The sequence below is a fragment of the Leptinotarsa decemlineata genome, unplaced genomic scaffold, assembly GCF_025532065.1.
Source record: "Leptinotarsa decemlineata unplaced genomic scaffold, Ldec_3_MD MMD2_tig00026328_RagTag_RagTag, whole genome shotgun sequence".
NCBI classification, from domain to species: domain Eukaryota; kingdom Metazoa; phylum Arthropoda; class Insecta; order Coleoptera; family Chrysomelidae; genus Leptinotarsa; species Leptinotarsa decemlineata.
Window position 1 is genome coordinate 13,997,715 of NW_027412688.1, and position 27,164 is coordinate 14,024,878.

Genomic DNA, 27,164 nt, shown 5'->3' on the forward strand with positions numbered 1-27,164 from the left:
TATATATATATATATATATATATATATATATATATATATATATATATATATATTATATATATATATATATATATATATATATATATATATATATATATTATATTATATATATATATCGGAAAAGTCCAGGGATATTTTTAAAAATGGCAATAATTTTTTTTAGATCGCTTTAGGGAAAAAAAGTTGACGGGTGATTATTAAACGAATGTAACTTACAACAAAATTTATTAATGGTCAAAAATACTGAGTGCGCATATAAGCAAAACTAAAAAAAATATGGCTCTTCTTTGGCACCCCGAAAAAAAATCATAATACAAAAAAAATTGGAATCAGTACAAAGTATGGCCTCCACGCTGGTTTATTACGGCCCTACATCTATCGTGCATCGACAAAATGAGATTGTCAATGTCTTGTTGAGGTACATTTGCCCATTCAGCGATTAAAAGCTCTCTCAATTGAAACGTTGTGTGAATGTTTCCCATATGCGGAGTAATTCTTCGTTGAAGCATGTCCCACACATACTCGATGGGATTCAGGTCTGGTGATTGTGCTGGCGGCAATACATCAACTCCTTCGTTGGTGAGCCAGTCAGTCACTAGACGCGCGACATGTGGACGAGCATTGTCGTGCATTAGGTGGAAGTTTTCACCAACAGCACCAGCAAACGGACGGACGATAGGTAGAAGAATGGTGTCGAGGTACTGTCGAGCTGTGAGGGAGCGATTTGGAAAAACGAGATCGGTTCTGCCGCCGATCATGATTCCGCCCCATAGCATTACTGTACCACCTCTGTATGTGTGGACTTCCTGGACGTGTCTCAAACGTTCATTATTTCCAGGTCGTCTCCACAGTCTTACTCGACGAGAATCTGGATGAAATCCAAATCTGGATTCGTCTGTAAACAAAACTGTGGCTCAATCATTTGCATCCCAGTTTTGATGTTCTTGACGCCACTCTAGTCTTCTACCGCGATTGCCTCTCGACAAAGGTGGACATCTAAGTGGCCTTCTGTTGTGGAGATCTGCTTCATGCAGTCGATTTCTGACAGTATCACGACCAATGGTTACCTGGTGCGTCTGCTGCAACACGTTAACCAACTCAGGTGCTGTGATTGTCGGTTGTCTTCTTGCGGTTAAGACCAAAAATCGGTCTTGAACTGCAGTTGTAGCGCGTCCTCGCCCTGGATGTTGTTCGGCTGGACTGCCAGTTTCACGGAAACGCCGCCACAATCGACTGATAACATTTTGGGAGACCCCCAAACGAAGAGCTACATCATTTTGTCGCATGCCACCTTGAAGAAGCCCTACAGCTCTATTCATCTCAGCCAATGGTAAGTGATGGCGTTCCATGTTAAAGCACAATATTTCCAGTTTAATTGCTGAGCAAGAACTGCATAGAATGTACAAACTCGACACTTTCAGATTATTCATTTTAGCCGAAAACCTACAGTTTGTAAAAAACTTGATAAAAGATTAATTACCGTTTTTGCAGGCTTTGTTCAACCCATAGAAATCTACAGGGTGGTCGAGTGTACCAATTTAATCGAAATTAAACGATCTCATTCATTCATTTTTATGATATTTAGTATGTTATAAAAATATTCCTAGACTTTTCCGATGTGTATATATATATATATATATATATATATATATATATATATATATATATATGAAAGGTAGGTTGCACTATATCGTTTACTTGAACAATACCTGCAGTGTCATCTCGTAATGGGTAGCTAAACGTGTATATCCTTGTAAATGTGTTCACTGTAATACATACTTTAAATCGAAGTGAATATCCGTTATAGTGGTCGTGTTATTTTTTCGCACAGGTGAGTTTTGATGAAGAATAAAAATTAAAGATTCATACAAATCACACTTTATAACTAGTACAGACCCTTAGTACTGGTGGAATAGATTAAAATAACCATTTGCTATACTAAACTGAGGTATAAACTACGCTCTGGACAAATTTGACGTTATTATTTCATTTACCAAAAGTGATACATATATTTTTCTAAATAATGGTTCTTTTGTAGGGTAAATTTGGACACCTACAAAATGGGAGGCCATATAAGTATTGTAATGCCGAAAAATGTCACTAGTTCGGACTTCCATTGTCTAATATTTAAAATGATTAGAAATCCCTGAAACAACTGAAAAAGAAGATTTAAAAATAATTAGCTGTAAATAATAAGCAAAAAAAAACCTGAAATGAAATAATAGTGAAATAAAATACAAGTAAAGATAAAACTAAAGAAATACAAAATGAAAATGAAGATGAAAATAAAAAAGTTAGGAGATTTCAAGCCAAGTTAGTTCAGGACGTTTCGATTGTTGGTATCCACACTCGTCTTCGGGTGATGACAAAGGAAGTCCGAACTAGTGAACCTCATCATGAAACATTGTCAATCACCTTCAAACAAACGCCGAAAAATGTGTTATAGCAGTTAGAGACGTTAAAAGATGTAAGCTAAGTATACGGGAGGACACGTGTTTTTGGCTATTGGCCTCATCAGCGCGGTGATTCGGGCACTATTTATTAAAAAAAATGTCTTCCCTCATTTCAAATATTTTTTATATGAAAAATGTTCAGAGAAGACACCAAAGAGTTTACTAGTCAAATGTTACACCCTGGGAAGCTAGGAAGCTGGCGCCGAAGAAATATCTTGCGATGACCAGGAAAAATCTACGCCCAATAGTAGGATTTCTAACTGGCCACTGTCAACTAAAGACACACCCCCATAATATGGGGCTAGTGGAAACACCTCTATGCAGCATTTGTGAACAGGAAGATGAGACTGTCAGGCATGTCCTGTGCGAGTGCCCGGAGTAATCGTCAATAAGAGAGTGTGTGTTCGGCAAGTCTTGGCCTACACCTGCCGATATAAAGGAGATGTCTCCCAGTGATTTGTCCACCTTCCTGGAAAGGACAGTATGGACGATGACCTGGGAGGACAACTCCTCGGGAGGATGTACAATGGGTCACATGTGGCCTAAGTGTTGTGGGCTTATATTCATCCTCCCCTCTACAGCTACAGAATCTACATTAATTCATTCAATATTTTTTCTTCTTTCACTTTTTTGTTCTTGGAGGAAAACTTCATCATTCGTCCGAAGTTACTCCACTTGACGGTTCTAGTTTTGTTTTGCAGTTTCCACACATTCTATCACAAAGTACAGCACACACTTTTATCTAAACTAAAACTCACATCATTCGGATGAAAAAGGTAAGAATATTTAAATGATATTTAGATATAAGGCGTCGCATTGCAAGACACAATTGAAATATTTTTATCATCAGAACAATATACGTATTTCAGATTTATATGAAAAAGTTTCTGCAAACAGGGCCAGTAACAAAAAAATATGAAGTTCAGTTCCCAATGACAATAGCGATTTTTGGTTGGTTTCAATAAATATTGAAAATATTTCAAATGAAAGTAATTATGTTGATTTTCCAACACCATCCAATCTCATTCTTCGATAGCGTATCCATGAAAATACGAAACGAAAACAAGGTGATGAAAACACCTTACAATCAAAGTATGGACAAATTTTTCTCTCTACAAACAGTAGAAGGTGCTTCCAAAGGATACAGAGATAATTAATAAGATACACCACATTATAGCTTTCTTGATATAAACTCAGACATGTCTTGCTGTTTTTGGCAACAAAAAATGTTCAGAAAGCATCAGCATTGATTGGCAGAGGTTCTACCGGTAAGAAAGTTATCGAAGTGCTTGAAAAGATGGTAATCGGTCGGCGAGAAAATGGTGAAACGTGTGGACGGGTATTGTCGTTGAGCAGAACGGGACTTCTGTTTACTAGTGCTGGTTGCTGCTGATGTAATTTTTGTTATATTTGTCAATTTCCTCAGAATAGGACTCTTCTGTGATGGTTTGGCTCGGTTGCTGAAAGTTATAGTGAATCACACCAGACGCTGATCACCATACGGAGACCATGGTATCTTCGTTGGGTTTTCGCCTTTGGGAAGTATCAGGGTAGCTTATCAGTATCCAACTACTGTTCTAAACGTATTTTGTTGTGAAGAATCCACTTTTCATCACACGTGCAATCCGATCCAAAAAGGGTCGATTTGGGTGCGCAAAGGCAAAGACCTCGAAACGTGACAAATTCAGTCGATCATTTAAAGCGTGGGGCACCCCTTTTTCTAGCCTGTTAACCTTTCCGATACTGTTGAAACCATCAACAACCGTATGGGAGCTGACGCTCAGTTAATCTGTGATCCCGCACACCGTTTGTGATGGATCAGTCTCCACTAGGGTTCTCAAATTCTCGTCCTGGATTACTGTAGGTTGACCACTTCGGAGCTCATCCTCGATGATGAAATCTTCGGAACGAAATTTCGCAAACCAACCTGGAATAGTGCGTTCATTAACACTATCATTGCCAAATGCCTATTTGGATTTTTGGGCTGTTTCGACAGCGTTTCAGTTCAGTTTGAATTTGTAGAGAGAAATTCACTTACGTATTATTTTGGAGGAGAGCGGGGGTGACAGTATAGATATTTGTTCATATATTTCATATCCTCTACCCTGTTTTGTAAAGAATTAGGCTATATCCGGCATTTTCGAAATTCTGAGTATGATTTTTGTGAGCAGTAGTTCATAGAGTCCTAAACTCACAAAGTGAACAGTATCCCACAGAGGACTACAAAAGGGACCACGCTACTAATTTGTCGGAATATCATTTTTGATGAGTAGTAGTAGTATCTTCTGATTCTTTCTATTACTCTTGATGATTTTTTACTGAGTTACTTGTCCAACAATGTGTTATTGTTCATATTTGCACTGATATGATTTGAAATGACGTATAGTATCACTAAGTTTCTATTTCAACCCATATTGTCTAGTAATGTATGAAACTGAAGTGACACTTAAGATAATTTTTAACAGCGCATTGGTGAAATATTGAAAAATTTGCCTAAATCACTGTTTGAATTCGAAAACTTTTTTAATTTCAGGGGAGTGAGAATTTATGAGAATATCCGAAAGAATTTAATACTTCCTTAAGAAATATTCAACATTTCGCAGCATTCGCAGTTGTTTCTGTTGAAGCAGTACATTATTTAAGTAAATATATAGTTATTGAAAACATCACTCTATCTCTATAGGTTGATCATTCACAAAGATCAGCGTGAAATAAGGAAGTATTTTTCCTTTATTCTGTTTTTTTGAAAAATTGGAATATCTTCGGAGATTGAAAATTGAACCCAATTTATATTTTCCACCTAATAAGTAACTTAAAATATTGTGACACGATATTTTTTCACTCTCATAAAACCATAGTATAGGTATAATAACCATTAAAAACTTGCTTTCACGAATTTCATTATGGAAAAGATTTGCAAGTAAATTTAACACTGATAAATTTTTTGCATGTCGTTATAATTATTTCTTCAATCGGAAACTAACATCAAAATTGATTAAAATTAATTGCGATTATATTTAAGGATGGAACGAAATAAGTATGTAAAACGCAAGATTATTCAACAATGAATTTTGATAATTCATTTTGATTTATGTTACCGTTTTCCAATTGAATTAAAATATACATGTATTCGTTGAAAGCAATAAGAATAATAGAACAACAAACTCCATAGGTGAAGGGCAAGTGAAATTGTTTGCATTCAAATATTTCATAACCTAAATCGGTTCAATCGCCCCATGAAAATGGTAAATAATACCAGATCACTGGATGATTTCACAGTATATATACCAACGTACAAAAAGAGCCACACAAAAAGAACATTTTCCTTTATGGGCCGAAACTGTATAATCTTCTATTTCATGATAATATCTGAAGATATCGGGGATAAGTACAAACAAAACATTCTCGGTATGTCTTAATACTATACTCCTGAAAATATCTCACTTATCAATAAGGTCTAACTCTCCCTTCAATTGAATAATATACTGAATAGTTACACGTTTACCATTAACGAATTATTGTACGACTACAATGTTTCTGGAGGGTAGCAGACAAGCACGAGTCAAGCATACAGAAAGCTTAGGGGCAGTCTTGTCATCCAACAGAAACATAATCCAACTGAAACATAATAATCGTCGATATGTATCTTTATCTGAATAAATCTGAAATTTTAATATTTTCATCAAGTAACGTGTCAGTCCATTCATGAGTTAATTAATAATTCACTGAATAAGTTATACATTTTATTGTGCCAAATTCAAATTTGAGTCACGGTATAACGAGAGATTTAGAATGCAATTGTTTTTTCGAAGACCTCTTCGCATCCAACTTGCATTTTACCGACTCAAGATTACTAGTCGTTTTGAAAAATTTACCAGTCCTTTCACATTTCATACGTTTATTCTTTGAAATCCTAGCCTGAGGATTGCTCTTTGGATGTGTGGAGTCGCCACTCAAAGATCTGAGAACTTTGTAGTCAACTAAAGGTAATGATGTGACTTTGAAACTTTTAGTAGGCACTGGTTGATAGTGTGGGTAGAATGGCGCTTCATGGGTTGGTGTGACATTAGTTTTGATGTAATTTTTGATACTGCCAGTACTTTTGCTACTTCCTTTACTTCCCTTACTTCCCTTACTCCCCCTCTGGTCTCCTTGACACTGTAGTTTTTTTCCAATTTCTTCGCTGAAATGTTCCCTTTTCAACATTTTCTTCTTCACAGCATTCTGAATAGGTGAAACGTTTATGTCATCCCCTATACTCCTTTTAATTCCTTCTCCCGCTTTCCGCCAAGGTTTGAATAGTGTAGATATTTCGGTGGTCTCTTCTAGCTTTTCACGAGCTTCCTCAAAATAGCACTGCCTCAGAGTCTCTTGACGTTTATTCTCTTCTCCCCAATCGTATTCTATCATGAGATTGAGAATATTTTTTCCACTCCTAGTAATATGAGGTATTAGCATATCTATTCCAGTGCCTTTGAGTTTTGGGAAGAAAATGCAATTTCTCGATCTTGATTTCAGTTTCGTGAGGTACTGAATTGATGGTGAACCGAGAATTTGATGAATTTTACAGAGCTGATCAATCTCATTGCTACCGGGAAAAAAGGTCTCAATGTAAGCATTTCATAGAAAACACAACCGGTAGCCCAAATATCCATTTTAGGGCCATAATTACCAACAGTCAAAAGGCATTCGGGAGATCGGTACCACCTGGTGGAAATATACTCGGTGTAGGGTGGTGAGCTGAATATTCCCCTGACTGAACCCAAATCTGCTAATTTGATTATCTCATGGCAATTGGCCTGCGAGAGAGGCGCATAAAGAATTGAGGAAATTTCATGAGAATATTTTCTGGTTTGACGTCTCTGTGGAATAACCCATTTTTTTGTGAGTATGTTCTAAACCTTTCAAAATCTGGTACAGATAGTTGCGAACCCTACATTCCGACAGTCCTCTCCGCTTTGTTTTCAAATAATCATACATGCTCATATCCATTAGCTCGAAAATGAATGTAACTCTTCCTCCAAATGAGTCATAATGATATTCTAGCATATTCAGAATATTCTGGTGATACGATACCTTTTGAGCGGCTATGATTTCTGCACAAGTTGTTATACTTTCTTCAGTTTTGTAGGTTTTTTTTAATCTTTTGCTGCATAACATACTCCTGTTATTCTGGATTCACATTTCAACACTTCAGAAAAGACCCTTCCCCTATTTTCTCTAACACTTTATATTTTGACTGAAAATTATTCATTGTCCTAAACTGACACTCTGTTTTGACAAATTTATAACCTCAAAATAGTATGTTATGACTTTTGGAATAAATGAATATATGCAGATTAACAAATTACCCTAAAAACGTGTTAGAGTACTGTGTGTTTTTCCTTTCATTTCTTGTTTTTGATAGAAATGAATACTCCACTTTCTTTATTGTGTCGTATTTTATAAATACGACACATAATGTCATTCTGTAAATGAAGAATAAGAAAATCGAATGAAAATGTTGCCAAACTCCACAATGGCTTGTCAACCAATTGACCATATTCAATAAGAATTGGATGGTGGCCAGGTTTTATATTTGATTGATAGCAATCATTATTCCCGTCGTAGCTGTCGATGTCATCGACAGCTACGACGAGTAGTAATTAATTTTTGATATTTTGATCAAGCTTCGGTAGATTTTTCTATATCTTTCGAGATACTGCATAAAACCTAAATTCGATGTAAATATTTTTATTGTACGCAAGCATCTCAGATTCTTAGCAGAATTTTTTAAACCTGTTGAGATCCAAGGCTTTTTATTATTTATTTTCAGTTTTCGAAATGGAAAAACATTCGTTGAAATTATTTGCCAAGATTTCTTGAAAAATGGTAATAGGATCTGAAACAGTTGTTATATGATTCCAATCAGTTTGTTCACATTTTAGTTTGAATTTGTGATAATTATTTTCGCTAAAGATTCTACCTTCTCTAAATTTCATATTGTTTTTCTCTCTATCTAGTGAGAATTCGAAATGAATTGCTTCATGATCAGATAATCCTGCAGGAATAACTGATGTGGATTTGTGTTCAGCAGAATTAGAACAATTATAGTCAATAATTGTAGAGGACGTACGTGATATTCTAGTAGGTTCATCAATGCATTTCTAGGTTGAGGCTAATGGATAGATTTCGAAGATTATTACTGAGTTCGCAGTCTTCGGAAAATCAATATTGAGATCTCCGCCAAAGATAATTCTTGATTTCTAGGAAAACTTTACAAAAGGATTTCTAACCTTTCTAGAAATGTATACGTATTTGTTGTTGTGCCTCATGGTGCTGTATAAATGCATAATATATACAAGTTGTTTTTCTTATTATGAACTATTGAAAATTCGAATTCACCGACAACCAGCATATTATCATACTTGTGAACAACAACTAAAGGATAGTCATTCGACATTTTTTCATGTATAAGGATCATTGTTCCTCCATGAAGCATTTGTTCACGACAATATTTTGAGACAATGAGATAGGAATAAAACATGGTTCCGTCATATTGCAATCAATGCTCAGTCAAAAGTAAAAAAGTTGGGAATCCCTCAGTCTCTAAAAATATTGACAGGTCATCTATCTTATTGCGAACTGATTGTATATTCAATAGAATTAGCGAAGTATTTTGCTTATGTCTGGATTCAAACAAGGCAAACTCTTTCACTGGAGCTTTGGTTGAGATATCCATCGAACGAGAATTCACCTCGAAAAAATTGCAATGATTCATTTGGGACAAATTCAATTCTATTCAATGTTTTCAAGGTGAATTTATGTTTCTGATTTGAAATATGCGGTAGGGTTCTTTTCAACTTTTCAATAACTTCAAATTTACTACCTTTTTTTTTCTTGTCCAGCTAAAAAAGTCAACGAGCAGTTCTTATTACTTCTTTTAAAATATTTGATTCTATTGTAAATAATCCTATTGATATTTTTATCGAAAAAAGAATTGCAATCTGTTATCATTATCAAATTGGTGAAGTTGCTAAGACCTAACGTGTTTTTCAGAATTTGCTTTGAATTATAATAAATTTTAATAAAATGTTTTTATGGACATTCTCAAGTTTTATTCTAAGAGTTGATTTTATTAGTTTGAGAATGTCCATATAGGACGAAATTATAACTATTACTAACATTTTTTGTATTAAACATGATCACTACTAAAGCATCCTTACCGTAATCTAAAGTATCAACAAATACGTTTATTGTGAGATCAGAGATTTTTCTGATATTTTATTTGTTCATAGACACAGCATCTATGATTAATATCAATCTTTGTTAGAGCTTTAGAAAAATCTGTGGCATACTGGTCTCCGCATACGTGAATTTTTCTTAATGGAAGGGATGGATTTGTTACCTCTGGTTATTGACTATATTTTCAGTAATAATATTTTCACTGAGTGTATCCATGGTCTTGCTAATATAATCTCTCGCTGCCTCTCCGGAAGCATTTTGTGCATTTTCCAGTTTCTCCAATAGCGACATTCGGTTGATTTTCTTATTTGGTGTATTATCATTATCTGATTCAGTCGAGATATTGAGAAGTCTTTCTAAATCATTATTTGAATCAACAGTGGACAAGCCATCCAGGTCCAATGTGTTGAGACTAGAGTTTTCCATTCACGTGTCTTCTTGTTTCTGTTGGTTATCTTTTTTGTGTCTTCTATGTTCGTGTTTTTTCCTTCCATTAATTAGTTGTTTATTTTATCTTCCTTTCTTTTTTATTTTCTCATATTGTCGGGCATCATTTGGCAACATTGTATTGACAATGAATTCATCAGTTTGGGTAGAAGAATCAGTATCATTAATCACCTGTGTGTTTGAATTTTTTAGGAGAACGGTTCTTTGTTCTGTTTGAGTTTGGGCGCTGGTAAAAAGTTTTCTCTTTTTATTCGCAAATTTCAGATCATTCAGACTGTCCTGCAATTCGCGAATAATTTTTGATTCTCTTCAATTTTATTCAGGAAATCATTTTCCATTGTTAAAGCTTCTTTGTAAAATAAATTTTACTTTTTATTTAATTTCCCAATGGTATCTTCTTTTTGGACATTTTCAATTTTTAGCTCTTCAATAAGTTCAGAATAGAACTCATAATTGTTATCGTCACTGTCCATATTAGAACTCGCACATTCCTTACATATGAGTTTATTATTATTTTTGTATGTATTTGGAGCAATTTTATCGTAACAATTTACATGGAATACTCCATGGCACCTGATGCATACATAGTATCCAATTTTAAGCTTTTTATTGTAGCACAAAAACGCAAACTCACTAATTTTTGAGGAGTACTCGGACAGATACCGATTACTGGCTGTCATACTTCACACATTAATTGATTCTGCCAGGGCAAAAAGGAGATGATCTGGTAGTTTTTCTGATGAATTTACTGATATTTCATCGATTCCATCTGTTTCTTTATTTTTTATTTATCTTTCCTTAAGTTCTTCAATCGGTCGTTCGGTAGTCAGGCGGTTCGACGTGGATGCTTTGTTCACTCACTCGAATTGACTGCCGTGTTGGTCGGTGGTTCAAGCCCTAGTCTGAACGATCGATTTTCACTTGCTATCGTTCAATCCGTATTAGGAATCACACGTTGAAAGGTAAGACCTTGTTAATCCTTAGCTCGCACAAGTTTTAATTTCTGAGGATTGTCGTTCGTAAGGGTGCGACAGCTGGTTAACGGAAAAACAGATTTTGAACAGATTAAACAGATTTGTATGTTCTGAAATGAATTCTTCCGAAACTCTTATGTTACTCAGGTAGTTTAAGGGGTTTTTTGTATGATTTCTCCTAATTGGATTACCTGACCTTGTTTGTGTACCATTAAGGACAGCTTGTCATATTTTATTAATGTTTATTGCTCACTCTTTTCCACTGGAATTACTCCCGTGTTTTTTTCTCTAAGATTCTCTCAATCCGGTATGTACCATCTTCAACATAGGAAAGGAAGGTTTTTCCCTTGACTAACCTAGCTGGGGTTTCGTATGAACTGCCCGAATTCTCCTTCGCTACACTTATTCCCTTTGAAGGCTTTTTTTTTAGTGGATGGAGTTCCTCAGGAAGACTCTCAGGTCCACAGATACGTTGTGCTCGTTTCAATTACTGTTGTGACTGGTGGTTAGAGTTTTGTTCAGGTACCTGTCTGTGGGTGTTGGTTTCCTATACACTCTTTGGCCCAATGTACCATCTTCGCGTCTGTTCACAAGAACATCCGAGAAGATGGTACAATGGGCCAAAGAGTGTACAGGAATATAACAAGAAATCCAAAGGACTGTAGCCTTCTTGGATGTTATTGTAAACAGACGTGAAGATGGTACATTGGATCACAGATTATCACTTATAATCGTATGAGAACTCATGCAAAATAATAATAATAATAATAGTGAGGCTTTCTTTGTTGGTCCTCAAAAAAATACAACCAAATAAAAGGTAGGATTCAATCTCTTCAATGAGATTGCTCTTTCACCCAACCGCAAAAAACTAGAACTACTGAGTTTGTTATAATCATAATAAATTTTCAAAGCATTCATAAAAATGTAAATTTCGAAGAAGTTCTTGAAATTTTCAGTAATATTCTTGAAATGAGTTGAAATAATTGGAAAACAAATTTATTTACATTTAATTCTAAGAGGTATTCGATAGCAGATGGTTTCTCATATCCTTTTCGACAGATGAATCGGATTGTATAGCCAGACAATATGATTTGAGAAAGATCCATGAAATAGTGGAAATAGGTAACTTTAGTACATTTCGGAATCTCAAATTCAAATGCTGCACATCGATTCTGAATTGAACATTTTCAAGGAGGTAATAGGCTCTTTTTGTTGCAATGATTTTATGGAAGAGTGTAGCTTGTGCCTTGCCTTCCTGTTTAACCAACCTAAATATCTAAACAGGTGTGAAATGTGCTTTCGTTTTTTGGGACTCGCGATTAGCCTCATACAAGAATTTTGAAGTTGCTAGAAATCGTGCTTGTTGAAACGTTAAAATACAAAATTTCATATTCCCACATCAAATGTTTATCAAGATATTCTGTTATAGTTAAAAAAAAGGGTGTAGTTTCACTCGAGGGGTTGCAAATCCCTTCTTGCATCCCTGAGGTAAAGTTGGAGCAGTAGCATATTATTGGGACCACAAGCTACTACTGAAACTTCGCCTAAAATGCTAATTGAGTTGTGCTTAACACATGTATGAGGTAACAACAATATATAAGAGATATCCTTTAGTCTGTTGATAACAGAATACCTAATGATGCTATTTTGTCAATTGCTTTTTATTTTCTTTTTGAATAAACTTGAGAACAGAAGGTGGTCGTATAAATAAAATAAGCAAAAAAATTATGATGGATGGTTTTATTGAAAGCTAAAAAATAATTCGGTCCTATGTAGTAGTTATCACAACACTTTTCGAATTATTTTCCAGCTTTTAGTTCATTATCTACATCACCATTATCTTTTTTGTTTTCAATAAAACCGTTAAACATAAAATTTTCTTACTCATTTGATTTTCAAGTTTTTGGTTTCTGATTTTGTTACTCAATTCTTCTCATTCTGTTTAGTTCATTTAGTGCCTCAATATTACAAGGTTCATTACCTAAAATAAACATTTTGTAGCTGCGGCCATCTTGAATTTGCACTTTTCTCAAAGTGTACTACTATTCTACTAGTCAAGTCCTTTGATACTCAAATTGAGGTAGTTGTGATCCGCTATTTTGTAGCTGCGGCTATCTTGGATTTACAATGACATTTATTAAATTAAATTAAATTAAATTAATTGTCATCAAAAGTATATGTTTGTGTACCAAATATCAGATCAATCTGTCAACAGGAAGGGGGTCAAATTTCAATTACTAAAATTGATCCAAACAAACAAACAGTGCAAGCTAAATAAATCGTTCAATTACACTGGTCTGCAACTAACTCCTTCTTAAAAAAAATACATCATGAATATAAAGATTTCAATGCTCTGAATTTGAATTTGTTTCAGTTGGTCAATTTTTTCTATCACGTCCTAATTTTGTGATATCATATACTCGTTTCTTTTTTAAATTCGTTGTATCCGTAACCATTATGAACAGTGTACATTCATACAAAATAGGTTTGAGAGAGTCGTATTCAATATGACTTGCTATAACAGTTGCTCAAGAACGTTGAGAGGTTAGCTTGAAGAAAGTCACAATTCTATGCAGTTAACTATGCCAATGATTTGGAGCAAACCTCATAATCATGAAAATTATTGTTATTTTTGCATGATATAAACACGAGGATTCTCAAAAATAAAATAATAGTATATTGTACAAGTGAGAAATATGTCATTTTCTCACGAATTGTACACTGTACTTTTTCTACGGTTGCGTTGTTTTCAAGTATTGAAAATTGAAATACATATATAATAATACTTGTATGTCATTAACATCATTTTTATATTTTATTCAAAATAGTAATTAACAGTTATAGTTGAACAATTTTGTAAAGTAATTCCTAGTAAGTCGTTAAGGTTTCAACATGTTTTCGGTAATTGAAATATTAGCTGCAGTCGAAGTTGAAGTTGATGGGCTTCCACAGCATTGATGTGTTCAGGTTCTAATGGCGCTGGAGGCTGTATTGATTCTACTATACATTTTGAAATTTTCATTTTGTTAGCTATGGAATTGTCGATATAAGATTCAGCAACATTGCTGGATTTCCAACCCCCATGGCGTTTTAAAGTTAAAAGATCTGCTCGTGCATTAACTAAAATAGACGCAGATGACCTTCGGAAACAGTGGCCAGTATATAATTCAGGGTTCGGTAATTGCAAAAATTCCGCTATTTCTTTCGCTATGGTGCCATATTTATTCATCCCCATGTTTCGTACATTTGCTATTTTTGTAATAAAAAAAAAACTATTTCATTTGTGCATGATCGAAGCTTCACATATTTTTTGTAAATTTGGTAGAATTCTCCTGTGACTGTGAAATTTCTAGGAACCTTGGTTTTAGTATCGGGTAATTTTATTAAAAGGGCCGAATTAAGAGCTTCCATGTCATCAATTTTTAATTTTCGAAGTTCATCACAATGGCATGCCCCTGTAAAGCCAATAGCTAAAGTAGCCTGGAATCAAAACCAAACATTCATTTTTCGATAACAATTCAAAAATTTTCAATTCATACCTTTATCAGCAAATACTTTTCATCAGGTGCATCTTTGAAAAATTGTTGAATTTCTTCAAAAGTTAATGTTTTTTGGGCTGTTTTGGAGCATATTTTTCAGATTTGCTTTATAAAAATGCACGTAGTTTTACGTATTTTGATATATCAACACAGTTTTTAATAATTAAAGTACTCCTCAACATCGAGTACTGAGACCATAATGTTGATTTTGATCTTCTTGACAACTCTTCAGAATAAACTAATAAGGTATTTTCAGAACAAGAATTTACCTTGGCTTTCATTTTCCAGTCCATGAAGTTTCTGTAAGCGATTTCATATTTTTTTCTTGATGTGCTTGGTAGGTGTATTTTCCAACTCTAAATCTTCGTATTCCATTATATTCAATGTTTAATAAATCTCAACCGTTTATACTATAACAATCAACAATAAAAATATTTTCGTTGGGTAAGTTGACAGTAAAAATTATGCAGTGCTTAGATTTTGTTGTTATGGAAACGCCGACAATAGGCTACTTGGATATTGAAAGCGAATCGTCGGCGTAGCGTTGTCAACATGGAGAACGTGTCATAGGTATCAATCTGGCATGTAACAATTCATGACTGACTTGGGTTATCGTGATAACAGTGAGAAATTATTTCTCACGGATATTTCTCACTGCGTGAGAAATCTTTCGTTTTGAACGTATGAAAGCGATGAGAGAAGTGGCACATTGTATAGCATCAGTAGAAAAAATCGTATATCCGAACATCGCATCTGCAAAGATACCCGTTCCTCGTGGCGAAGACCCTCCAGTACTTTCAGTAAGAAAATGAAAGTATTGATGGTCTACCTTCTTCAATCTAACTCTTTCAAGAAGACAAAAAAAATATGGCGAAACACGTGTTACGTTTTTGCAAAATTGTTTTGTGGAAAACTTACAAGTGTTTTTTGAATACGTTAGTTATGGATTTTCATCAATTATCGGCCAATTCCATTATATTTTCTCAGTCTAGTTTTATTTCTTCATGTAGGTACATTTCATCTTTATACACTTTATCTGAATCTAATCCGAAAAAAAAACTTCATTTTATCTATAATCTGTTTTGAATAATTTTGTTAGGGACAGGGCTATCAAGATCTAAGGCTCAATTAATCGGGTCTAAATTTGAACTGTGGATGAAAGTACGAAAGTTTCATATTCTCTCACAAGACAAGAATATTGTACTATATATAGCTATTTTTCCATAGAAGGTGATTTGATATCTTGTATTGATGCTGCAGGGCTCCTTCAAGAACTGGGTTTCCCAGAATCTGATGAATTGATACTTCTTATTGATGCTTCAAACATTCATTCAAAAGTCATTTTACTTCATGATGGTAAGTTATGGAAATTTGAAGGTATAACTTAAAAAAATAAAATATTCACAATACCATCAGAATATTTGTGCTGATTTGAAAGTCGTAGCTGCACTTTCTTTGATTACAAGAAGGATACAACAAGTTTTGCTGTTTTCTACGTGACTGGGACTGTCACGCAAGAAAAAAACATTACAAAATGAAAATTTGTAAGTAACGTTAGTTACAAATAAAAGTGGTAAAAAACATAGACATTTTCATTTCTCTTCATTATGATCTCCTACCGCACGTAGTAACGGCTACATCCATCATCTTTTCTGTAACTCGCCACTAGGTGGCGCTGTAGAAAAAATTTTTTAAGCACTGTTCTATAACGCTGCGCACGCCTAAGTTCGTTGGTTCTGATTCTGTCAAAACATTGGAACAGCAGCGATACAGCAACATAGTACTAGTCCATTATAAAAACAAACTTGGAATACCTGGTCTCAAACTATATAGGCAAGAAAGACAACTCCATAACGCTGGAACTCACTTTGAAAAAAATCTACCTTTTTTTACCCTACTTTACCTACAAACGATATTGATAAATGTAGTTATGTTCATTTTTTTGTAGTGTTGTCGGTTACTAAAAAAGCACTATTGATATTATTCAAAATACGAAATATAAGTAATAATGCGCTGAAAAGTTTTGAAATAGGTTCTAAATTGATTGTATTTTATTGTAGTAACAACACAATATTAATTTATTTTATATTCTTTTGAAGTATAACAAAAAAGCTCGAGTAACAAGACTTCAATTCATAAAATAACAATTGTCCTCAAACTACAAACGTTGGATTTGATTGTAGCTGAAATTAGATGTAACCATTAAAGTGAGATTTGTTAAAACTGCATACACGTGACTGATAAATCAGGAAAGGAGTCGTATTTCCTGTAACAGCCGAAAGCGCTTTGCAATTTAAAAATCAATTTTTTTTTTACACGAAATACGACTCCTTTCCTGAAGTAACCATTAAACACATCAAAAATAAATGAAATAAAATCGAGTATTTTTCAACTAAACTAACCTAACATAACCAACATATGTAACCTGAAATCTGAAGTGAAAACTAAGGTATTCTAGAATGCTTTATTTGGAAAAAACATCTACCCTCAACATCTAACCTCACTTCCGAATTCAAAAACGAACGCATGTTAGTATGTTGGAAATAATTTTTAATCCTGAACATCTAACATGAGTTCGTTTTTGAATTCGGAAGTCAGGTTAGATGTTGAGAGTAGATACTTTCTACCGAATTAAGCATTTGAAATACATTAGTTTTTACTTCAGATTTCAGGTTACATATGTTGGTTATGTTAAGCTCGATTTTATCAATCAACTAACTCCATCGTTAGTAGTTTGAGAACAATTGTTATTTCATTATTTGAAGTCTTGTTATCGTACTTTTTTGCTATTTTTCGAAAGAATATAAAATATAGTAATATTTTGTTACTACTACAATAAACTACAATCCATTTAGATTTTAGAACGTATTTCAGAACTTTTTGGCACATTATTACTCGTCCTTCGTAGTTAGAATAATATTAAAGTGCTTAGTACTTAGTAACAAATAAAACTACAAAAAAATGAACATGACTACATTTATTAGTATCGTTTGTAGGTAAAGTAGGCTAAAAAAAAGGAGATTTTTTTCAAAGCGGGTTCCAGTGTGATAGAGCTAAGAAAGCTCATTCGGTTTCATTTTTCAATATAATTAAAATATTTATAGTGAGAAGTGGAAAGTTTTATTAAATATTTTGATATTTTTGATGAACGTTATTATTTCAGACTCTTTTTCAAAAGCTGTGAATCTGCAACTATACTATTGTAAATTATCCTCAAAAAAATAACGCCGGCCGTCGCTGGTCATAATCGGTCGACTGTGACTTGGCCAAGGTCGCGCTCAACCCTACTTGTATTTTTGGTCCTTTTATGCGCGGCGCCGTTTCGAGAATTTTCTTATCTGTTTCGGAAGACTTTCATCGGGATATATAAGCAATACCAACAGGCAGAGGAGGCGAGTCTAGTCGAAAATGGACTAATCTAGTTGAAAGTGCAGTACGAATTGAGCTAATAGACATTTGATAATCAGATTCAGTGAATGAGCAGACAAATTATGAAGCAGTCATACCAGCTTTGATGGTCAGGTATGGTAGTGAGCACCTTCAACAAGTCTACCAAGCTCAAATGAAGGTATTTTCCGTATCTTTTTTTTTCAGACTAGGTGATAAAGGATGAGAGTTTCCTTCTCCGTTCCGTCTGTTTCTCTCTTCAATGTTTTTGACGAAAACCGTGGAAGAAAATTTTCTATCCTATAAATGGCTTTTGGTTGGAAATCTTTCACTGTTCTGTTCGAATATCGAAGTCGATATCATAAAAGTAGAAGGACAATGTTTCGAATTTGTTGTAGTTTTCTAGTTGAAAGGTCTTCGTTATTTCATAGTCTTCTCGAAAGAATTACGGAAGGCACGATATTCAATTCGAAATGCATCAAGATAATTTCTCTTCCAATTATAATAATGTCTCTCTGGCAGAATTCACGATAGCCAGGTCTTTATTCAGCTACATTTCGCTCGTATTTAATCATTTCAAGTTTCTAAAATCATCTTCGAAAGTGCAGAATATTTTGACCATTCTGAAACACATCCAAGAATGATTTTTATTACTACAGAAGAAATATTCTTCAAGATCCTTAAAATTTCAGTAGCGTCAAAAAAGTGTGAAAAACAACACTTTGTATAGATCTGTAAAATTTATCCCAGTAGAAAGCAATTGAAAAATGACTCATTGTCAGGGACTCATTGAATATACATTATTATAAAAGTTGAGAAATATTGAAATGATATAAATGGAAATTCCTTACGTTCGAGTAATTCAATTAAGCATGGATAAAGATAAGACGGATGACAATATTGTTGGAAATACCTACAGAAGGTATACTTATCTATGATAAGATTTTGAATATTTCAATCGAAGATTCAATAATCATTGTAGAATTATATTAAATAACTTTTTCGTGAATGAATATGAAACAATTTTATTCGTGAACAATTCATTTTTATCAAACAACAGTTTGTTATTATCTAACTTTTGTTAATTCAGAATTTCAAATATAACATTAAGTCGATATTGACTCATATTCAAGTTAGTTGCAAACAAAACATATTATCCCATTAATATTTGTGAAATTTATAAATAATTGAGATTGAAAAAGGAATCTTGGATTCTACAATCAATGATGTGAAAAACACTTATAACCAGATACTACATGGAATTTAATGATATAACTGGAACTTCTGGAAATATAATTGGATCTTCTAAATGCTACATGGATTGGTGAAGATTATTAAAGATCGAAAAGAAAAGATATTTCCCAGTCTACTGCGAGGAAATTGATGAAAAATCTAATAACCTCTTAAAAAGTGTTATGAAGATTGATGACTTTGGAATGGATCCTGTACTTCAAGATTGTACAAAATCTAAAGTAGAAATTAAAGCCATCTCCTCAGCCGAAAATCCACGAAACTCTGGACTATCCTCCAAGTAGAGATTAATTCATTGATATATAAAGAGATTCCACCAGATTAGGTGACAAAACAATGTGGTTTTCCATCCTTTGTCAGATTAATCATTGAGATTTTTGCAAGGTGGTTTTTCGTCTGTCCAAGTCCTCTGTTATATGAATTATTGAGCTTTTAGTAATAATAACACAAATTATGTAATAGTAACGTTTAGAACATCAAACGATTTTTTAGTTTTATTGTTTATAGAGCGTCAAAAGTTGCTAAAGTGTTCTAGTTCGATCTAGAGTTCCAAGTTTCTGAGAAACCACTTTCAACAGTTCAGCAATCTAATTTGATACCCACATAATTTATCGACCTAGCTATCGAACTGTGTACTATTACTGATACCTAGTTTGAAGCTGAAATTTCTTCCAGAACTGAAACTTCTTGTCGGCAAAGATGTACGTTGGCATATCTTTGCAGATCTATGTAGAACAGAACAAAGGTAAATGAAAAAATAGACTTTTATGCTGGAAAACCACGAATAAAAATGATGTCTTAACCCATTATAACCGGAATTTATTCACTTTTAAATTTTCAGTTGAAAATCAACATGAAGGCATTATTGGGGTATAGTGTATGGGAAAATAAAGTATTTTTGAAATATTTATTAGAATAATAACAACAAATGCATGTTACATATAAGTAACATTAGGTCATTCGGTTACAGCGTTGAAGAAATATATTACGTTCCTACAAACACGAGGACTACCTGGCCTTTGTATGAAAAATAATATTACACTCAATACAAAGTCCTATGTCGCACTTTTTGCACATAGTTCTAGTGCTCATAGAGCACCCTTCCCCAGCACATCGTCGACGTTTCTTGTTCGGAATGGACATCAGAAAGTGATCTGTTCTATCATATCTCACTTCATCGGATATTCTATTTAGTGAGAGGCTCAATTTGGATGTAGAAGGCCTTCCAGCACTTTTTGGAGCAATCCCATAGCGGCTTAAATAATTTTGAACCAAGGCTCTACGAAAATCTAGTTGGCTTATTTGAGTATTTAAAAAAAAACTAATAAATAGAGTTTATTCTATGATTTTCTTCAAGCATGCTTGAAGCATGCTTGAAGAAGCTATTGTACAGCGAAACACGTGTCGCGGTTTTTGTAAAACCCTTATAATGAAAATCATAGAATAAACTCTATTCATTAGTTTTTTGAATATGGATTTTCATCAAGTATCGGCCAGTTCTATTCAATTATGAGTATTTTTTATAAAGTACCCATGAATTGAAGATAGATCTAATAACCAGGTGAAAATAATCCTCCACCACTTCTTTGAACGTATAGCGATTCGATATGATGATATTCCCTCATCCATCAGATCTGTTCCGCCCATACTACTATTGTATCGGCCAATAAGGAATGGACGAGGAACAGTTAAGAATTTTTTTTCAATCTTCGAATATCTTTTCACGTATCCTATGGGATTCACACCATAACAGTTAGAACCAGCTGTTACGATATTATTGTCTGCCCACTTGACTATTATTACTTCATGATTTTTATCGATTGCAGATACATAGCTACCACGATCTTTCTTCTGCATCGTTTTTTTATGGGCAAGTGGACAACTATTTGGAACCCTATTATCTCTAAAAGTACCACTTTCTCCGTACCCTTTGAGGCGTAAGAAATTGAGCAAATCTACGCTCATAAACAAATTATCCAAGTAAAATTTATAAGGATATTCAGGATGTGGCAAGTCTGCGAGCATCGAGACAAATGGTGCAGTACATTTTCCAAAAAGGCGTTCGTATTCATCGACAGCATTTGGATTTCTACCTTGATACATATCAAATATATCCATCTTTTGCATTCATATACCACATTTGATATCCAAAACGAATTGGTTTTCCTCGAATAAACTGTTTACAGTTGTGACGTTCATAATAATTCATCATCGATTCGTCAAAATCCAAGTGTTCTTGAGGTACAAAATACTGCAAACATTTTGTCATGAGGGTATTGATCAGGGGTCGTAATTTATACATTTTATCAGTGGTATCAATGGAATTGTTCTCAGCCAAAAATGACACTCATTATCTGAACGAATCGATCACGTCTCATGGAATTGCTCACCATTATGTTTTTCATGTCCAAACCACTGTCCCAAAAATGCCGTTTACTGGGTTTGGGATCATACCCACTCAATATCAATATGGCTATGAATGTTTTCATTTCTTCGGAAGTGACTTGAGTATCGGGGCAGTTCTTGAATAGTGAATACTTCTGAGTTTCTATTATATTGTCATCAATAAACATTTCGAAGATTTCAACAGGATACTTTTCAAGAAACATATTGTAGTTTTGTACCGGAAATATTCGACTTCTGGAAACTACTATATCGGCATTTTCCTCCCAGATAATCTTATCTTTCGATTTGACCTTTTCAGGTAATGAGATGTTACCATTATGTACTGCTGTATTGTCTGAAGTAACCAGATCATTCGTCTTATTTTTCGAAGTGAATCTTTCTATTGAAATTGCAAACTTTATTTCAACTTTACTTTGTAGTTGCCGCCCACTAAGATTATCCAATGTACCTCCATCATCTTTATCGGCTGAGTATTCATCGGTGAGAGCATTGGGATCAGGAGGTTCAATGAAAATTTCTTCGATATCATCTAAATAGACCATATCTAATGCCTCTCCTAATGTAAAACCCCCCCTGGGATCAAAATAAGACATAAGTTGAAAAAGTCCAGTTCCAAATATCTGAAAGCCTAGCGTTACTTATTTGTAACATCAACAAACGAATCCCCCATAGCTAATCCTGTTTTGGCAAACATCAAATTCAACATATACTACATGCAAAATAAATTTTTTTCTACCCACATATTTGATAATGATAATAAATAACTGACAAATTAATTTTATCTAATACTTACTCGAAACGAATGTCCATCTCATCGTCTCTGCTCATGCTTAGCTTCAGAATAACTCAAAAAAGTGAACCTTACAGCTGGACTATCACCATGCAACTGAACGTTTTGATATTTCGACAATCGAAGATGAGGTATACAATGCTATCTAGTGAAAAATCTCATAAATAGGGCAACTATTGCAATTAGAAGAAACCTTCAACTGCGTTACCTATAAGTAACGCTAGGTCATAATGGGTTAAGTTACAATATCATAGTTGACTTAGTGAATACTAATACCAGACACTATCACAGGCCTTGGAAATATCAAGGGCTCCGTGTTGATGATCGCTTAAAAATTTTGAACATTCTTTGAACCACCGACCCGCTATGACTCCGCACGGGTGCAATGCTGATACTAAATATACATATAAACGCGTGCGCTAACTGCTAATCATGAAGTGCTATAGGGCAAAGCGCGGCCTTCGATGTGCTATTTATAGGCACTCTCCGCCGCTCCTCCGGCCGGTACCGCCACAACCGCTATGTCCCTGCATTTTAAATCTGTAATATCTTCGAAAATATCCATTTAAAGTACATGCTGTAAAAAGCCATATTGATCTATGTTGAATGAACAATGTATTCAAAGTACTTGATTGGATTAATGCTATATTGCTTAAAATCGCTTCTTTTCTCGAGCATAAAAAATTGTTATGGTGTTATGAGATAGACATATATCATCACGGACATTTTTCAGACCTTTTTAAGGTGTACCCTATCTCGTAGGGTTCAGCCAGCGTTTGCAGTGTATACGCAACAAAAATGGTTCAATTTACATCACACTAGAAACCTCTTAAATTATCAGTGTTTCTCTATCATATTATTCACGTTACATACATATAAATCTTCCTCTTGAATCACTCTATCTATTAAATAAACCACATCAATATCAATAAATTGATGGATGTAGCCGTTACTACGTGGTAGGAAATCATAATGAAGAAAAGAGAAATGAAACTTTCTATGTATTTCACCACTTTTATTTGTAACTGACGTTACTTGTATAAGTTTGAAAATGTCTACAATAAGCTTTATTGTATAAGTTTGAAAATGTCCGTACAGAACGAAACTGCAGTAACGTTAGTTACAAATAATAGTGGTAAAAACAGAAAGTTTCATTTCTCTTTTCTTCATCACATCAATATCCGTTGCGTAGTTTTGATGTAAACATACATAGGGGCAGACTGCGGGAAGCGACTTCGTTTTATACTATGTATATGCTGAGTGTTGCTAAGGTAACTGCTCTACAGTCATTTGGAATATTTCTTCAGTTATAGGCTGTTGTAGATGATTTTTCCAACAATACCATAAAAATCCAGGCATCGGTTTCTTCAAGAAGATAAATGTCTCCAAACCGGATATAATAATGTCAGATCAGACAATTCCACTTTCTGCTTCAATAAGTTTGTTGGGGGTTAAAATGGATACTAATATGTCTTAAGCACAATTATGTTGCTAGAATTACAAAGGCTGTACACACCTCAGCAGCTTCTGATGCTTTATAAAGCTCATATCAGACCTTCTTTAGAGTATTGTTGCCATGTATGGAGCTCTGCGCCCCCAAACATACCCTGAAGTTGCTGGATTCCATCTAGAAAAGAGCCACCCGCCTGATTGGAGACGCGAACATCACGTGCAACCTTGATAGCCTGGAACATCGAAGAAAGGTTGGAGATTTTTCTCTCTTCTATAGATACTTTCACGGTACATATCGTTTTGAGGTTCAACTCAGTACACCTCGAACTCCACTGTTCAAGAACACGTTCATTTGAAGAACTGCGTTTATGTGGAAATAACTCCCTGAGAACGTTTTTCCAAATGAATTTAATCTCCAGCGATTCAAATCCAATGTGAATCACTACTTTCACACAGGCACCGCTCTTAGAGCGCCTTAAGGATTTCCAACACCGTTTAATGTTTTTCATTGAAAATTAATTATGAAGAAATGGAATACAAGTGATTTAGAATATGTAATTTCCAAGAAATTACAATTGAATTGAAAACAGTGGCTAATGTTTTTCTTTTGAATATCAACTGTGAAATAGAATACAAGTTGATTAGCAAATAAATTTAATTTTTCCATGTTATGATATTGATTATACACGGTAAAATGTTGATCAATGTCTCGAAATTTCGCTAATACTAAACGGATATCAAATATCCGTTTTCTGTGGGCATTTTTATTTCCTACTGTAAAGACTAGTAGTTGAATTGCATCTTTAAGTATTTGTAGGATGTAAAACAAAGTCCATCGTAGTGTTAGCCTGTCAATTTGCCTATTCTTATCGTTTACGTAGTTGAAAGTAACGAATACCGTCGGTACTAATAATAAAAGTGTATCTGATCGCAGCCTGTACATGAAAAATATTTGAGAAAAACTATTATCGAGATTTTGAAACCCAAAGAAATGATTTTTAAAATGTTTGCCCGTTTGTGAACAATGTTCGTGTGTTGTTTTTGTAGAAGAGCAATTTAGTTTTTGCCATATTTCAGGACTTTTTTTAAAAGGTTCATTGTTTTTTTACAATAAAATAATTTCATATTGTAATAATATACAGCTTGTCAAATATAGGAACTGGTTTGAGAATTCTCCCTCTTTCTCTCTCTCTGTCTCTCTCGCTCTCATAGTCTTCTGTTTGTAAGTTCGAACTTACAAACAGCTTCACAAATTCAACAACATCCAACTAAACAATTACCGACTCAACATCCACCGACACCTTTCACAACTAACGTTATACCTTACATTCCAAGACTATCTGAAAAAATAAGACTAATTGGAAATAGGTATGATGTTAGAACTACTTTCAAAACAAAAAATACACTGAGATCTACTCACACACACATACAAAACCAACAACACTGAAGAAAAGACAAAAAATTGTATTTATAAAATACCTATTTCTTGTGGTAAAAGTTACATTGGTGAAACCTCAAGACCATTGAAAGTGCGTGAGAATGAACATCGAGATTATATAAAAAATAGACAATTGACAGAATCAAAATCATCAGAACACATTTTGAAATCAGACGGTGAACATCGGGTGGAATGGAATAGGACAAGAATGATTACCAATGAGCCTCACTCTAAGAGACGTAAGCTAAAAGAATCAGCGTATATTCTCATAACTGGAGAGAATTGCATTTCGAATAGCTCCTTAGAAATATACCGTAAGTAGGTAGGTAGGTCTAAAGTGAGTAGGTCTATTCGACCCTCCACCGCAACCCATAAGGGTTTATTGTGGCTCATACCTATTCAAACTCGGCCAACCATACCAAATATACCGTACTTGGCTACCCATTCTTTGTGAAAAATCCTTTGATTTTTACGCAGCAACTTATCGGGTGAACTAAAAAGTTTGCCCTTCTACACTTGTATAAAGTTCTCCATTATAATTTTTATATTTTTCAGATTGTGGAAGGTAACAAATACTCAAAAAAGGTCAATAATAATGTTTTTATCGAATTTGTTTCTCGACAGATATTTCTGTTCTACCGTTTGACAGTTTTCTGTTGAAATTACTACTTCCTGATATTCGGCAATGTCATTATTTTAAATTCCATTCAAAATATTAGAACCTTAATACAATTTTCATATAATTCAATTCAGAAACACTGTACAGATGAAATCGAAATTTATTTGACCTCGGTTCATTTGTTGAAAAATCAAAGTGATGGGGAAAATTGTTTGCTTAAATAGACGTTTGCGTAAACTATTTCTACTTTATATTTCACACGACATAGTTCTGCGATTAATGTGAAAGTAAATGACGTATGACTCATAACAATCGTTCGTAAGTTTCAATAATAATAAAAAAAGGTTAGAACGGAAATAATCATGCCACAAACTCACAGGAAAAATACAAATCATAAATCTCCATTTGTTCAGAACCTCCTACAAGTAGTTCTCTTTAAAATCAACTGTCCGAAGCAAAGGTACGCACTTTTGTCTAATTACTTGCTTTCAGTTATCAGAAGTGAGTCGCATTTACGGAATAAATTATATCGGTGACGATAGTTAAGGTAGGTTTCACTACGGGTTAGTCATAAAAATCCGGTCCATTGCAATCTAAAGTAAATCCAGTGAAGTGACTTCCAATGAAACGTGTGATTAATAACAAATGACTAACACGCTTTGATGCGGGTTTTCGACCAAACTATGCTCATTCATTCTCTTGTTTAACTTTAACGCAGTTTAGCGCTTCAGCTTTTATTAGTTTCAATTAAAATTAATTTTCAACCATCCTGCCCATAGGGACGCTCCCTCGAGTTATCTCAGATAATACCGAAAGTGTAGTGAGTTACAGTGCCATTTCGAAACACAAAAATGGAACAAGTGAGAAGGTCTCAATTTTCGGAATTATTGCGGTATGTATTTATTTTGATGTTCATTCGGTACTTTTAGCTGAAAGTGCAGTGTTTGTTTGTGTTCGTATATTGACATGTGTTGTACATGTGTGGCGTTATTCTTCACTTGTACCTCGTGAGATCTTCCGTCTAGCTCAACTCTTTTAAATGAAAATTGTTTTTGTTTGTTTGTTTGTCACACGGCCTGTTCAAAATTCTTAATTGATGTGAGTACCTTCGCTTGTTTACTGCAGTGCCATTATTTTCCGTACTGTTGCCACTGCTGATTATACCTATTATTTGAAATAATGCT

At 34.2% G+C, this 27,164-nt stretch overlaps 2 protein-coding genes across 6 annotated transcripts in view; one reads left to right on the forward strand and one right to left on the reverse strand.

Moving 5' to 3' along the window:
* The window catches only part of LOC111509334 (G-protein coupled receptor moody), a 54,910-nt gene that overhangs the window by 3,379 nt on the left and 24,367 nt on the right, over nt 1–27,164 (forward strand). The window contains exon 1 of one of the 5 annotated variants that reach the window (XM_074181917.1): nt 26,208–26,440. The exons of 1 other annotated variant lie outside the window; for it this stretch is intronic. In XM_074181917.1, coding sequence (XP_074038018.1) covers nt 26,343–26,440 — 98 coding nt within the window. In that variant the 5' untranslated portion in view covers nt 26,208–26,342. 3 more of the 5 variants (XM_074181920.1, XM_023165053.2, XM_023165058.2) reach the window with 3 other exon arrangements.
* LOC141485464 (MAPK/MAK/MRK overlapping kinase-like) lies at nt 6,184–7,722 on the reverse strand. The gene is given in 6 exon segments (XM_074182230.1): nt 6,184–7,054; nt 7,057–7,240; nt 7,276–7,335; nt 7,338–7,603; nt 7,606–7,656; nt 7,659–7,722. Coding segments are annotated over 6 exon segments (1,443 nt in total). The 5' UTR covers nt 7,708–7,722; the 3' UTR covers nt 6,184–6,221.